This window comes from Helicoverpa zea, chromosome 2, assembly GCF_022581195.2.
Source record: "Helicoverpa zea isolate HzStark_Cry1AcR chromosome 2, ilHelZeax1.1, whole genome shotgun sequence".
Taxonomy (NCBI): Eukaryota; Metazoa; Arthropoda; class Insecta; order Lepidoptera; family Noctuidae; genus Helicoverpa; species Helicoverpa zea.
The window spans coordinates 2536065-2549476 of NC_061453.1; the positions used below are offsets into that span (position 1 = coordinate 2536065).

Below are 13412 nucleotides of genomic sequence, written 5' to 3' on the forward strand. Positions count from 1 at the left end.
AACAAATGCAAAGCTGTCGTGACACATCTGCCGTCATATTGCAAACGTGACCACTTTACAAGTTACATATTGCAGTGACAAAATGACGGCACATTTGGAGACAAAAAATGATGACCAATTTGTAAAATCACACGTTTGAATTGCTAGGGGGGATAAGCAGAGCTTTCTTTTTTCTCTAAATTGTCTAATGTGTGTTCTAGGGGTATGGATATATGTATTTACAATTAGCTGTTCTCTGTGGATCCGAAAGCATCTAGATCGAAGTAGTAACAAACTTTCCGCATCCAGGTTAAACGTAGGTTATGTCCTTTTTCAGACCCTTAAATATTGGTGTTACTTTCGCATTTATAATATTACTAAGGGACAAGTAATTGAAAAAATTTAATGCTTAAAGATAAAAAAAGAAAGCTACATATTTTATGTACTATTTTCAACCCAGCCTTTAATATTGTTTACTTTATTCTAAGCTAAAGGTAATCCAAGAACCCAACAAAAATCCTGATACTTCATAACAAGCGCCCCACAGGACTATATTTATAACGGCTCCAAGCTACGATGATTGGCTCATTAAACGCGATTACACTGGCGATAAACTGATACACGCGCTATCAACTTGCTCCTCATTACTCGTAAATACTGACATATTTTTAGATACTACGTTATTTGTGTGCTGCGTAGATTTGTGTTTATGTCGTTTTAACAAACAAAAATAAATACGACGTATTAAGAATCTCCCCCTTTTTGGGTAGTCAGTTAAAAAGTTAGGAGTGCTTGAGCAAATTTTGATTTAGTTTTTCTTGGTTTGATTGATGGTTTATGTTTTGTGTGATTGGTTAGATATTAGGTTTTGTTAACCTTTCCAAAGTATGTTACATTATTGGTTAATGGTCAACAAAATTATATACATTTAAGACTCAAAGACCACCATTTTACAAAACAACATACGTTTAATTTTGTAATATTAAAAAAAACTACTAACTATTATGCTTTTCCTAGGTGGTCGCGAAATATTCGTGCAGCGTATATTATGACATAAAGCCAGCAACAACAGACATTATTTCCATGTATTAATTACACACACAAGCCTCGGTGCGTCATAGCATACTTAATCACGGCGAGGGTCGTAATTCTGCCTATTTAGACATGTCAGCTTTGAGGAAAAAGGGGTAATTGGCCTCATAAAAATACAAAGTTATCATTACGCAGAAGAGACGGAGGCCTTTTAAAAATAGGTTTATCCGTTTGTGTGTGAAAAAAATTTTTTTGTCCACCGTCCAGAGGGGACTAGTGCGCACTCGGAAAAAGTATCCTGTCTCCGTTTAAGGATATCATTTAGCTTTGTACACATTCTAATCGGCTAAGGTGATTTATCGTCAAAGGGTAACAAACAAACAAATAAAGAAACTTGCATATTTTTTACTCTTACATAAAATTAGACTGACCTAGGTAAAACTGACCTCGATAAAACGTAGACATTAAATAGCATTTTTATCCCAAAAATCATTCATTTTAAAATCTTAATGTAGCTTAATGTTGCCCCAACACTAAATATTTTTAACGCCTTCCACATATACAAAAAGATAAGCACCATTTAAATTCCCTATTATATCAATACGTGAAATTTCTTCCACGACCCCGATCCTTTGTTGCACACACTGCACAAAAGCTTCATGGAATTACAGCCTCAGTTCCCTGCATTTTTCGTTATCTGTTTAACGTAAAAATGTAATTTTAATTCTGCATAAAACCTCGCCTATTTGTAAAGGTTTTCTTTGTTAATGGGTTTTATTATGAGTGTTTGTTTATGGTGAGAGGGTGGTGGAAGAAGCCGTTGCTGTTTTAAAGCTGTTTAGTGCCAAGTGAGATGTCCATTAGGATTGTGTGAAGTCTTTCTGGTTAACAGGAAGCTTGTCTTGTGTCTTTCATAACTACCAAACGCATGGACTGTGTGAAGGACAATATGGCTAGAAATAATGTAACTTGTGTGATGACATAAGGTAGAAGAGTGTGGAAGAAGAAGATATGCCGTCACCACACCGACTCCAAATGAAATTGGGATAAGTGCAAGACGATGATGATGATTCTTTTAGGTTAAATCCTCAGATTTAGGGACCGGCAGCATAATAAAAAACAACTAAAATATTGGTTTGTCGTACAAAATGAAGTTATAAATCTTTGCTTGCAATGAATCATTTTTATTTACAATCGCATAAACATGCAAGAGTGGGTATTGTTTAAACTGAGCCGTGTAAACAGAGCTTAGTGTTCATCAAACAATTTGATTTGTGGCTTCAGGAAAATGCTTCAGTGTTTGTATCAATTTGTGTAGGAATCGTTTTGTTGCTGTGTTTCATAAACAATAATATCACACCTCTGTAATATTAATAATCATATTTATGAATGTGTATATGGGGCAGGCAGGTACAACAATTCACCACATAGGTTATGATCATCATCTTCACCCGTAAGATGTTCGCGGTCAAACATAGGCCTCCCCATTAATTTCCAAAAGGACCACCACGTAGGTCAAAGAGTATGTTAAATAACAAGACTGATTTGTTACTAAAGAATTATAATTCCTGGTAGGTTAAAATAAAGAAATGTAAGTAAAAGTAACAAGTCTAAAACAATAGCACATGGCTTGACGTAAGGACCCACAAAGTAGCTACTCCAAGTCGTCACTTCTCTATTTTGCGTCGTAAACTGAATAACAATCACGTTGATGTGTGCGTCAAAACCACGGAGAATAAAATGATTAGCGGAGGTGCCATAACGAAAAACCGCCTTAGAAAGTAGCGCTCCGAAATGTGAGTGAGCGGGGGAAGAGGAACTTACTGTCTTCGCCCCTAATACGTCTTCTGTGGACCCGAAGTTTTTTGTAATACCAAATCGTTGATAGATGTCTCAACCCGAATGTTCACTCGTAACTGATCGTTTCGGGCATGCCCACCGTCCAAAGACCTAAAAGAAGGCGCCTGACCTACCTGCATTATGGCATCTCCACTCATCTTTACTCCGTGGTCAAAACACACACATACACCCAAATACGCAGTTAGTCAGAACTTAAACAACAGGCGTCTGATTCGCGTACTCTCTACTACAAAGGTGGGGTACTCGATAGACGAGAGCAAAGGGCTCCGAGGGCCCTCTTGCCACTTAGACAGACCTGCCACTACTTGGGCCCTGCGCCGTTGCACGTTTGTTTTTCTAACACGCAAGCAAGTTTTGTGTGTATGTGTGTGTGAGGATGCAGACTCTTATGACGACAATGAAAAACTACTTCTATTATGATGTGCCCAGAAGGGTTGAGTTGTAGTGGTAATAATAAAAATTGCGGAATTTAATTTAGTGTTGCTATGGTAATTTTTTGTGTGCTTTTTTAAATAGTTTAACGAGTAAAAAATACAAAATACCGGTGAAATTATAAAATCAATGAAAAGTAATTCTAGGAAAAAAACTTTTATTATTAATAAAATAAAAACAATGTTTATTTCATCACAACCTGTATATTGCGCAGTAAAATGTGAAAAAAAACAACAAATTTTAATACTTAAATCGAAAATAAATGCTTATAAAGTATCTATATCTGTTATATCAAAAGTAATGAAGAATTATTTGCATATTTAACGATTACGACATCATTAAGCCGGCCTCAGATTGTCTGAAAGCCGTATTTAAGATCAAACTTCTAAACTTAACAAACTTAGCCCGCGGCGTTCATCATACTCAGTTAAATATTACCGTTTACGTGTCATATTTCAGTTTAAATTGCCCTATCGAGACTTGCGTTGTGATTACAAAAGTTTCAGCTTGACTATGAAAGATTAATATTAAGTTTTGTGCCTATTTCTTAATTAATGACGTATCACTGTCCGGGTAATTGTTATTAAAACTAGCTTCTGGTTTCACCCGCTTTTCTGGTTCCTGGTATTATGGGAATTACATATCCTTCCTCTATAAATGGGCTATGTAGCACTGAAAGATTTTTCCGTCCAGTAATTCCTGAGTTTAGCGCAATCAATCAAACAAAGAAACAGTAAGGCTCTTACTGACTAAACTCACCCATGTTTCTATGCCACGGTAATTATATATTTTGTGTGTAATGTTAAATTTCTTGGCACACATATATACAAATATAGGTAACCTCATAAAGTCATTGAAATCGCCTGTAAGATTTACGCGACGATCACAAAAACTTTACTATCATTCCAGCTTCCAGCCTATGTTTACACACAAACTGACAAATAAAAGAAGAATTAAAACCTATGAAAGTAACTTGAATATGGTGCACCTGTTGGGTTTGTTTATATGGTTGAATATAAGATTAGATGTGACCGGGATTTCCACCATATACCTCCCATATATACTAGGTTTCATTCGCGGCTTAGTCTAGATCCCGTGGAAACAACTTTCGAATGAAAAGCCTCCCTTGATAAATAACACTCAAAGATTTTATAAAAACGGGCTATATCTGAGATTAGCTGGTTCAATCAAACAAACTCTTCAACTTTTTTAATATTAGTACCTAAAGGTGAGAGAAATTCAGCATTGTCATGCGTGAATTATGGGAACTATCCATGGGTCGGTACTATTAAAGATTACTCTGTCGTAATATTGTATTATTCATTGCTGAGGATCTCTAGCACTTCCACCAGACATTTGGTCAATTTCTTCATTTTTTTCATGTAGTCCAAACAAACAATCTTATATCATTCAATTTATTATGTTTGCCTTAACAAGTCGTGTCGCATACAAATTCCAAGTGTTTGTGTAAAAAGAGTATAAATAAAGTTTTCGTGACCAATGCAATTACGTAGTACCGTTATATTTACATAGTAATTCTGTTAATGTTTGATTTGACACGTATTACATCTTGATAGCGTTATTTTAATTAATCACTGTAATTATCACTATAAATACTTATTAGATACGCTATAGATGCTAATCAGTACTATTATAAAATGTCCTGTCATGTCTATTCGCAAAACTCAGAAACTACTGGACGGATTTTCATGCGGTTTCCACCAATAGGTAGAGGGGTTTATGGGGAAAGTGTAAAGATGAGGTATGTGAAACCGGGGTAGGTCCTAAGTATTTGTTTGTAACATTAGTCCTTATGTTTCATACCCAGTTGACAGCAAAAAAGCAAGGTTATGAACATAGAAAACTTGGAAAGGGTACCCCTTTAAAAAGAATAGTCAAAATAATACATTTATGACGAAGATATTACCAACCAATATCAATAACTTAATACCTACCCCCTCTACACTTAACATGAATAGCCGAACATCTAAATGCCATCAGGTCCGGGTAAAAATAATTGGCGTATGCCCGAGGCGCGGATAAAAAACAATGTGCCTTCACAATGGCCCATTTGACCGGGTTGCTTTGTTCCAGCAATATTAATAAATACTGCAATTGGCCCATTTTTTGACGAAAACCAATTTGGGAGCGGAGTTTATGGAAAATAACTGGGAGGGCAGTATTTAGATTTATTTGCCTAGATAGTGCTCGTGTAGTTGGCGAAATTCATTTATTTGTGTTTGGGTCAATATTTTTATTGAAGTTTGATATTCTTTTGAGACAAAATTAGTTTTGTTTTTAATTTTTTGTAATTATTTTTATTTTCTTTTAAAAAGAGTGTCCATGGAGTTTCTTGCCGGTTCTTCTCCATGAGACCAACTCTTTGGAACCGTGCACCTAACTTTGACGTTTCGAAAGAGCTTTCATAGGCCTATTTGAAATAAAAAATTTTGAGTTTGAGTTTGAGTTTGAGTTTGAATTGATCTCAGAATCTTAATTTCACATACTTAGGCAATAAACAATTAACAGAACTAGGTAGGTGTTTAAAAACATTTAAACATAATATTTAAATTCCCATCGAAGGCTTTTTATTGATTAAACAATCAAAGCATACAAAAAACAGTATGTCTGTTTTTTTCTATGAAAGCAATAGATACTTTCCCATTAGTTATACATAAATATTTTTAACAAAGGATGAAAACTATACAAAAAATGTTTCCTTCCTTCATTTATATTATAAACATAGTCGCTCCTTGCAAAACACTGGTACAGTCGACTCTTGTTAATTCAAACCTGCGATATTTCGAACCTCTCGTTAATTCAAAGCTATCACGAGTTCCCTGCAAAATCTCTTTATATTTCGAACTAAATCAATACATTTTTATGCACTTGGTAATTCGAACGAAAAAAGCATTGCTATATAACAAAACGACGCGTTAATTCGAATTCCTAGTCGTCCAACACTCGAGAATTCAAAGTTGCAGAGAGAAAGAGGCGGAAAGATTGTAAGTCAGAGTCAGAGAGCAGTCTGAGTAGCAGCAATCTGTTTTGAAGCAGTATGACGGAGCTGTTTCGAAAGATTAATTAATTCACATTATGAATACATGTATGCACACAAATGTGTCTTTAAACTTTTGACATTGTTATAAAATAGCAGTTAACAAATAATAATTGATCAACACTTAATAATTCGAAGTTTTATTTTGCAAGTTTTCTCTCACAAATTTCGAACCATTTAATATTTCAAAAACTCGATAATTCGTTATATTTTAAGAGTCCCTCGAGTTTCGAATTAACGAGAGTCGACTGTACCTACTCAGCTGCATCTGTTTAGACTGGAAGTCGACCCCAACATAATTGAGAAAAGGGAAATGATGATGTAAACTAAACTACATAGAAAGAAGTCAAGTAATGCAAGTAAAAAATAAGAATTTATTCGCAAGGTAGAACCATATTTTATTCACGAAGAGGTACGGAAATAAATTCAAGTTCCCAAGTCCACGTGGGTGACCTATATACTTACGTGCACCACTGGTCTCTTGGGAAACACAGCTAGGTTCACAGATGCATTTACACGTTTACAGGCCACGTGCAACTAAAGTTTACTTAGCTTAGTTTACTTTGTTTGTATGTTTGTCTGTGAGAGAATTTTAGATGCTCTACGAATGACCTTATCATGGTGAGATTGCATCAATATTGTTTGCACACATTCTTCATGACCGTTTGCGACAAATACGGAATAGATTTTGACGAATCTATGCTTAAATACATAGCTCATTATATTACAACATAAGTATATTATAATGTTTTAGCGAGTGTTCATATTACTTAGTACCATCAGGACATTGGTTAAACTGCGGCCTTTGAAATCTCGTTATTAAAATAGTCAGCATAGTTTTGACAGAAAATGGACATGGAAAATGCCATGAAAGTTACTCTTCTACATAACAAAAAACGTAAAATAACGTTATACATTACAATAGCCTTGGCACACAATCATTATTCCTAAAAATACATTTCAAAACAATAATATTAGACTAACAGATACACAACTTTGAAAAAAACATCATTATACCATCGTAAACTCATTATTGTCGGCCGTGAAAAAAACACATAAACACTACTTACATTTTATAAGAAAATATTACTACCCGTGATGAAAAGACCTAAGTTCTACTACTAAGACTCAGACAGAAGAATAAGTTAGACGTATAGATTTTGTGAAAGAGGATATAGCTGCAAAGATTTGTGAAATGACGTCAGGTAGAAAAGTATGGAAGAAGGAAACATGGGAGGTACCAAATTAAATTGGGATAAGGGCAGGAGGATATGATGATGTAGTGACCTTTATTACTAACTATTTCTTACTTTGACAATTTTACTTGTCAAGATTATTTTTGAAAGTCGGATTTTCTTTAATAACCATTGGCATTCACATCAAAAAGAAGTTTACAATCGGCATAAACTTGTTTCAAGTTTCAGCGCAACGCAACAATTTGTTTCCTGATAATTTAATACAAACTAGATACTTTCTGTAGAAAGCATATAAAAAACAAAAAGTTTAAAACGCACGCTCATGTGAAAAAAAGAAGTGGCGGACCAAACAGCACGTATTTGTCCAATGAGTTTGAAGAACCGTCCAAAACGCATCAATTAATAAAACAACAATTATGAGAAACACGCTCAGTCACACACAAAAGCTAATGTGAAATCAATTTGCAAATTGCGATTCCAATAGTGCATCAACGGATGCGTTCGGCCATGACATTCGCTCATTACCAGCCACCGCATCGCCCGAAGCAGTCATTATGATGACTGTCAGAAGACCAGTGACAAATTACATAGCTATAAATCAAGTATTTTGTAGCTGTAATTTGAACATATTTGAAAGTCGTTACGGGTGGTTAGAAGTCAGAAAGTCTGACAACCAGTCCTACCAGTCGAAGACCCAAACATAGTTGGGAAAAGGTTAGGCGAATGATGACCATCGCATCGTCCGAGGCAGTCATTACGATGACTGACAGAAGACCAGTGACAAATTATACCGGCTATAAATAAAGTATTTTGATTTAAGTATTAATGGAAATGTTAGAACAGAAATAGAACCTTGTCATGTTGATTTTGAAATGGACAATACTCTTGTGGTCAGTTTTCGTTAATGGTTTGATCTAACAGCAGGGTCCAAACTTAAGTTGTGTTCAGTTTATACATATGAAGAGGCTTCTAGTTTAACTTATCTTACTACAAATACGATTGACTAAAAATAGAATGTATGTGTTTGTTAGCTTTGGCATAATTTCATAGTTATTTTTATGTTTGAAATATTAACTAGGTATGATTCACAAAATATTGAAGGATAAATAAAATAAAGGAAAATATTGAGATAATAATATATAAGTGTTCACATGAGGCTTTTGTCCTGCTGTGAACCGAATATAATCTGAAAAAGACGTAAATATAATCTGAAGTGACACAAAAAATATCATAATCTATACAGAGATACTTATAATTTGACGTTAATTATAAGTAACCCTGTGTACTAGAGGTTAGTAAACAAAAAAAATACTAGTGGAAATAAAATTGCTGTCTCCTAAAATCCAATGTGAATGTTTGCTACAAAATTGATCAAATGTTGTCTGCAGTGTCTTCTCCAAGTAAATGCTCCGATTCTGTATGGCATTCTACAGGAATATTGCTATCTATGTTTCAAAGCATAATAGAGATGTATCTGAAAGGAAAGGACATTGTCAAAACCCAATTTTTCTGCCTGTATGCAGGCCCATTTTCACTGAAGACATCAACGTAAGTTAACTTTGAAAATGAACGTGAAAAATCATAGTTGCATAGTTTTAGTTGACTTAAGGCAATTGTAATTTTACTGTCTTGGGCTAACTTGGGCCTAAGTCCTTACCTTCCAGTCCCAAATTCATCCTCTTTCACACAATGACTTTTACAAAAGATAGCAATATTAATGCAATTTGCCTAGCCAATTGGATCCAATTGTGTCGTCTGTTCGTTTGATTGCAATCCCGTTGTTCCCTCGGGCATTCAGCTGATAAATGTTTGCAGAAGCTTGTCAGTCCAACTGCTGTGCTTACCCTTTGCCCAATTGATTTTGGAAATGATTGTCCTGATATTTGAATATAATTGAATAGTTATAAGACTAATTTAGAAGTAAAAAAATCTATGAAAAATCTAACTTCGTTGAATAAGTAATTTTTGATAATATACCTCTATTTATGTGTCGTTGTTTAGACAAAATGTGGTCATCTAGACCACGTCACCAGAAGAAGAAAAAATAACAAGGCCCCGCCCGTCATGCTATTATAGCGAGGGGATGTAGCCACGAAGGAAAACTATAATAAGGAAGCAGTCTAGTTCTATTGTTTCCTATTGTATTCGACTGACCTTCAAAAAGGTTATCTACGAGCCCCTTCACCCTAATGTTTACCAAATTGTGAACCCTTGGCCCAATTTCCATAATTATCTGCTTGGGCTTACTTAACCACCCTGTAACCAGCTTCATCCAAACAACACCCTATGTGTCTAGAATTCTTTTTAATAATTTCATTTCTTTTTCAGGAAAGGAATCATGGAGCAAAGCTTTCGTCTTTATAAATCGAAAAAACATAAAATTAAGTGGAAGTGTATTCTAAACTTTTATTGAACCAAAATCTAAGTGTGGTGATATTTAGAAAGAAATAAAAATAAAATTAAGATGATCAAGTGATTTTGTGTTGAAATGTGAATAATCCATTCAGTGATGGGGTGTGGCCAGAGTAAAATTAATCTCTACCCGCGGAGGAACAAAAATGGCGGCAAAGGGAATAGTGCCAAAAAGTCAGGTGAGCCAACAAAATATGGAAAAAAAACTTTACTAACCAATATATTCATCAATCTTTTTATTTCTTCTATTCTTTCTATCATCTCATTTCCCTATTCACGCCGAAAATCACGTAACAAAAGGCTCGTAATCCATAAGAGCAATCTCCAAAAATATTTGATTCTGCCAAAAAGGTTCCACCATCCTTCGGAAACTGATATCGCTAGACGGTTTCAAAGGTAAATTTACCTCAAGCCAGTTTTATCCTTATTTTAATATAATATACGCGAAAATATCTCTGCTTGTTTGTCTGTCACCCTTTCATGTCAAGAACTACTGAAAAGATTCAAATGGGTGCCAACATTGTCTAGAACCTAAGAAAGGAGGTAGGCTACTTTTTGATTCGGTTGCGGGAAATATTTCCCTAGGGACGCGGGTAGAACCGCGGGGACCAGCCAGTTCTATATATTTGATAAAGCGAGGTATGCAAGGGGAACGCAAAAGGCAGCCGCCGACGTGCTCTAAATATTCATGAGGCTTGTAAGAGCTTAGGCTATGGTCTGGATGGTGGCGGAAGCGACACTGGTTAGGTTTTAGACGGTATTTTTAGTTTTAGCATAGTAGGTGATATGATAGGAATTTTTTAATGTAATGGAACAAAAAATTGGAACAGTCCTACCAAGAGATGATGATGTAGTGTTAAACTATACAATAGGTGAAGGTATCCTATAGCTCTATACTCTATATCTGGTGACACTGAAGACTTTCTTCAACAATCTTAATGGGTGGTACATTAAGATTGTTGAAGAAAGTCTAGGTAGAGATCAATTCTGGTTATTATATTCTGGTTTAATTAGTTAGTAAAAGTGTGACACTCCATCTATCTGCACCCACAGCAAAGTCATTTGAGGATTTCCCTTCTAAAAAAAGGTTGATGTCAATATATGGTAGTTAAGATAGTCTGCTTGCCACTATTTACGAAACATGTATGTACTAGCCTACAGTTTTCTTTCATTCATCGGCTTGACTAAAAACCATTTCAACATACAATGTTAAACACTGATTGACACCTGCGATTACCGCCAGTACTTCTTATGAAAATCCTCGACCTTATTGTGTCATTCTATCTTCATTTTCTAATACCTATTTTAATAACAGTAATTTTCCAATTGCCCTTACATTTCCAATAATAAAAGCGGTAGGTGACAGTAAATTGTTTCAATTGCTCATATTTTGTAGCTGTGTTAGCGTGCTTAGCCCTCATTAATCATGAAGTACTTGATTAGACCAACAAGTGGTTAAAGAATGGTTATATTTTTATTCCTTTTGTAAATTGTGCTCTAATAACTTGTCGATTATAGACAAAAGGTTATTCTGGGAAAATACCTCTTTGAAGTAGATGTATAGAGCACCACATCTTAATATGGCTTTAAGTCTGTCTTTGTACATGTCTCATGCTGCATAACATTTAAATAAACAAACATGTAGCAAAAGTACTTAAAAACAAATTGTAGTTATCAAACAACTTACTTAGATTTTTATAAGTGGGTTATGATGTTTTTCTTCACCGTAACTGATGTCGAAATAATCGTACAAAGTAACAACAAATGGAAAAATGAGGTCGCTGTCCGGATTTCAACCCATGTTGTCAAGTCTTAAGCTCAATATTATTATTTTTCTTGTGTTATTTTCCGTCGTTTTAAGTGTCATATATCTTTCCTGTGTTATCCTAAATGTATACATATTGTAGTGATAAATTAACCATTTATTATATGATTTCTTCACATATTTACTCATCGTCATTTGTTAAGGCTACTTCTAACAGTTCTATATTTTTATCCATTTTCATATCACCTTTACCAACAGCAGTTTCGCTATTGTGAAAATCAAAAATACCAAGTGACAGACTTGTCGTTCTCACAAAGCTGCAAAGTTTAACCAAATATTGGTTCAATATGTTTTCTGCGCACGTTTTGGCTGCCTCTAACTTTGCATGTGGTAAAAACGATGGGATCTACAAATCACATTCGTCACCGAATTTACTTATCCTATCAAGTTGGCGAACGATCTGAATTTGGTACTACTTGTGTATATTGCTGTAGTAGTAATTTACTAACCTTTAAGACTTAATAGAATATCATTATCTTCTATTTTAGCTATGTAGATTGTAGGTCATTTTATTATCCTCTAAACCTCTTTCCCAACTATGTTGGGGTCGGCTTCCAGTCTAACCGGATGTAGCTGAGTTCCAGAGCTTTACAAGGAGCGACTGCCCTATCTGACCTCCTCAACCCAATTACCCAGGCAACCCAATACCCCTTGGTTAGACTGCTAGGTCTAGGTCATTTGAATGTGCAGATATTCTTGCTTAAAATTGCCTAAATTAAGTTCAGAACTGTTTCTAAGTATTCTAGATTAAGACTTATTAGTGCCCACTGAGCCCAATGTATTTGAGATCTTTATTTTCATTACTTACAATTGACAATGACAAACTCCAGTCAAAAAAACAATGCCTTAGAGGACACAAAGATTGCGCACACTTATGAGTGCATTCATAACAAAGACCGGTCGCTTTCTTACTGGCTTCATTCAAAGAAATGTCCAAAACTTCTATAATAAGGGAAGCCATTGTTTCACGTAACAATTAATTAAGAACTCTAATTATATGGGAGTTGCGCACGGCGAATTGTAATTGGATAATGGTTTATTATGGTTCCTCGTTTGCATAATGTTTTTCGTGTTCCTTTTGCTTTCTTGGTGGTAATATCGTTTCCTGTAGTTAGGTTAGTGTGATTTTCTTTCTTGTGGACTTTTTTTGGGATATTGTGGCCTTCTTGTATACGAAAAAATTTAAATCATTCCAAAAAGTTCATATGTGGTTCAAAACTGACGAGTTAGTTTTCAGCTTACATTGTATAAGCTTGAGAGAACCTACAAAAGTCTGAAATCTGGATAGGCTTTTCCTTTAATTCTGATAAGGCTCAGACTAACAAAGGGAGGAGTTTTTAAACAGCCAATAGTATTTCGGCACTCAAAAGTGCTACTGAGGGAATTAAGAGAAAATAATTAAATAACGAGACTCTTTTGATTTATTTTCAAACTTAAGTTATCCTAGACTATCGAAAACAGTGATAACGATTCCAAGCCGAGATAAAATCTCCTAAGTCCTACATTATACCCACAAATTTTCTTCCTTTTATCCCCAAAATAACAGCTACAAAATACACCAGAAACGTTAGAAGTTTTATTTAAATTGATGTGTCAAGCGCTATGATAAATATGTGGA

General features: G+C 34.9%; 1 protein-coding gene across 2 annotated transcripts in view; it reads left to right on the forward strand.

Annotated features, from left to right (window-relative positions):
- Positions 1-13412, forward strand: part of LOC124640802 (extensin) — a 96118-nt gene that overhangs the window by 49421 nt on the left and 33285 nt on the right. The window contains exon 2 of one of the 2 annotated variants that reach the window (XM_047178736.1): positions 9886-10148. The exons of the other annotated variant lie outside the window; for it this stretch is intronic. Coding sequence (XP_047034692.1) covers positions 10067-10148 — 82 coding nt within the window. The 5' untranslated portion in view covers positions 9886-10066. The remainder of the gene's footprint in view (positions 1-9885; positions 10149-13412) is intronic. 2 annotated transcript variants of the gene reach the window in all.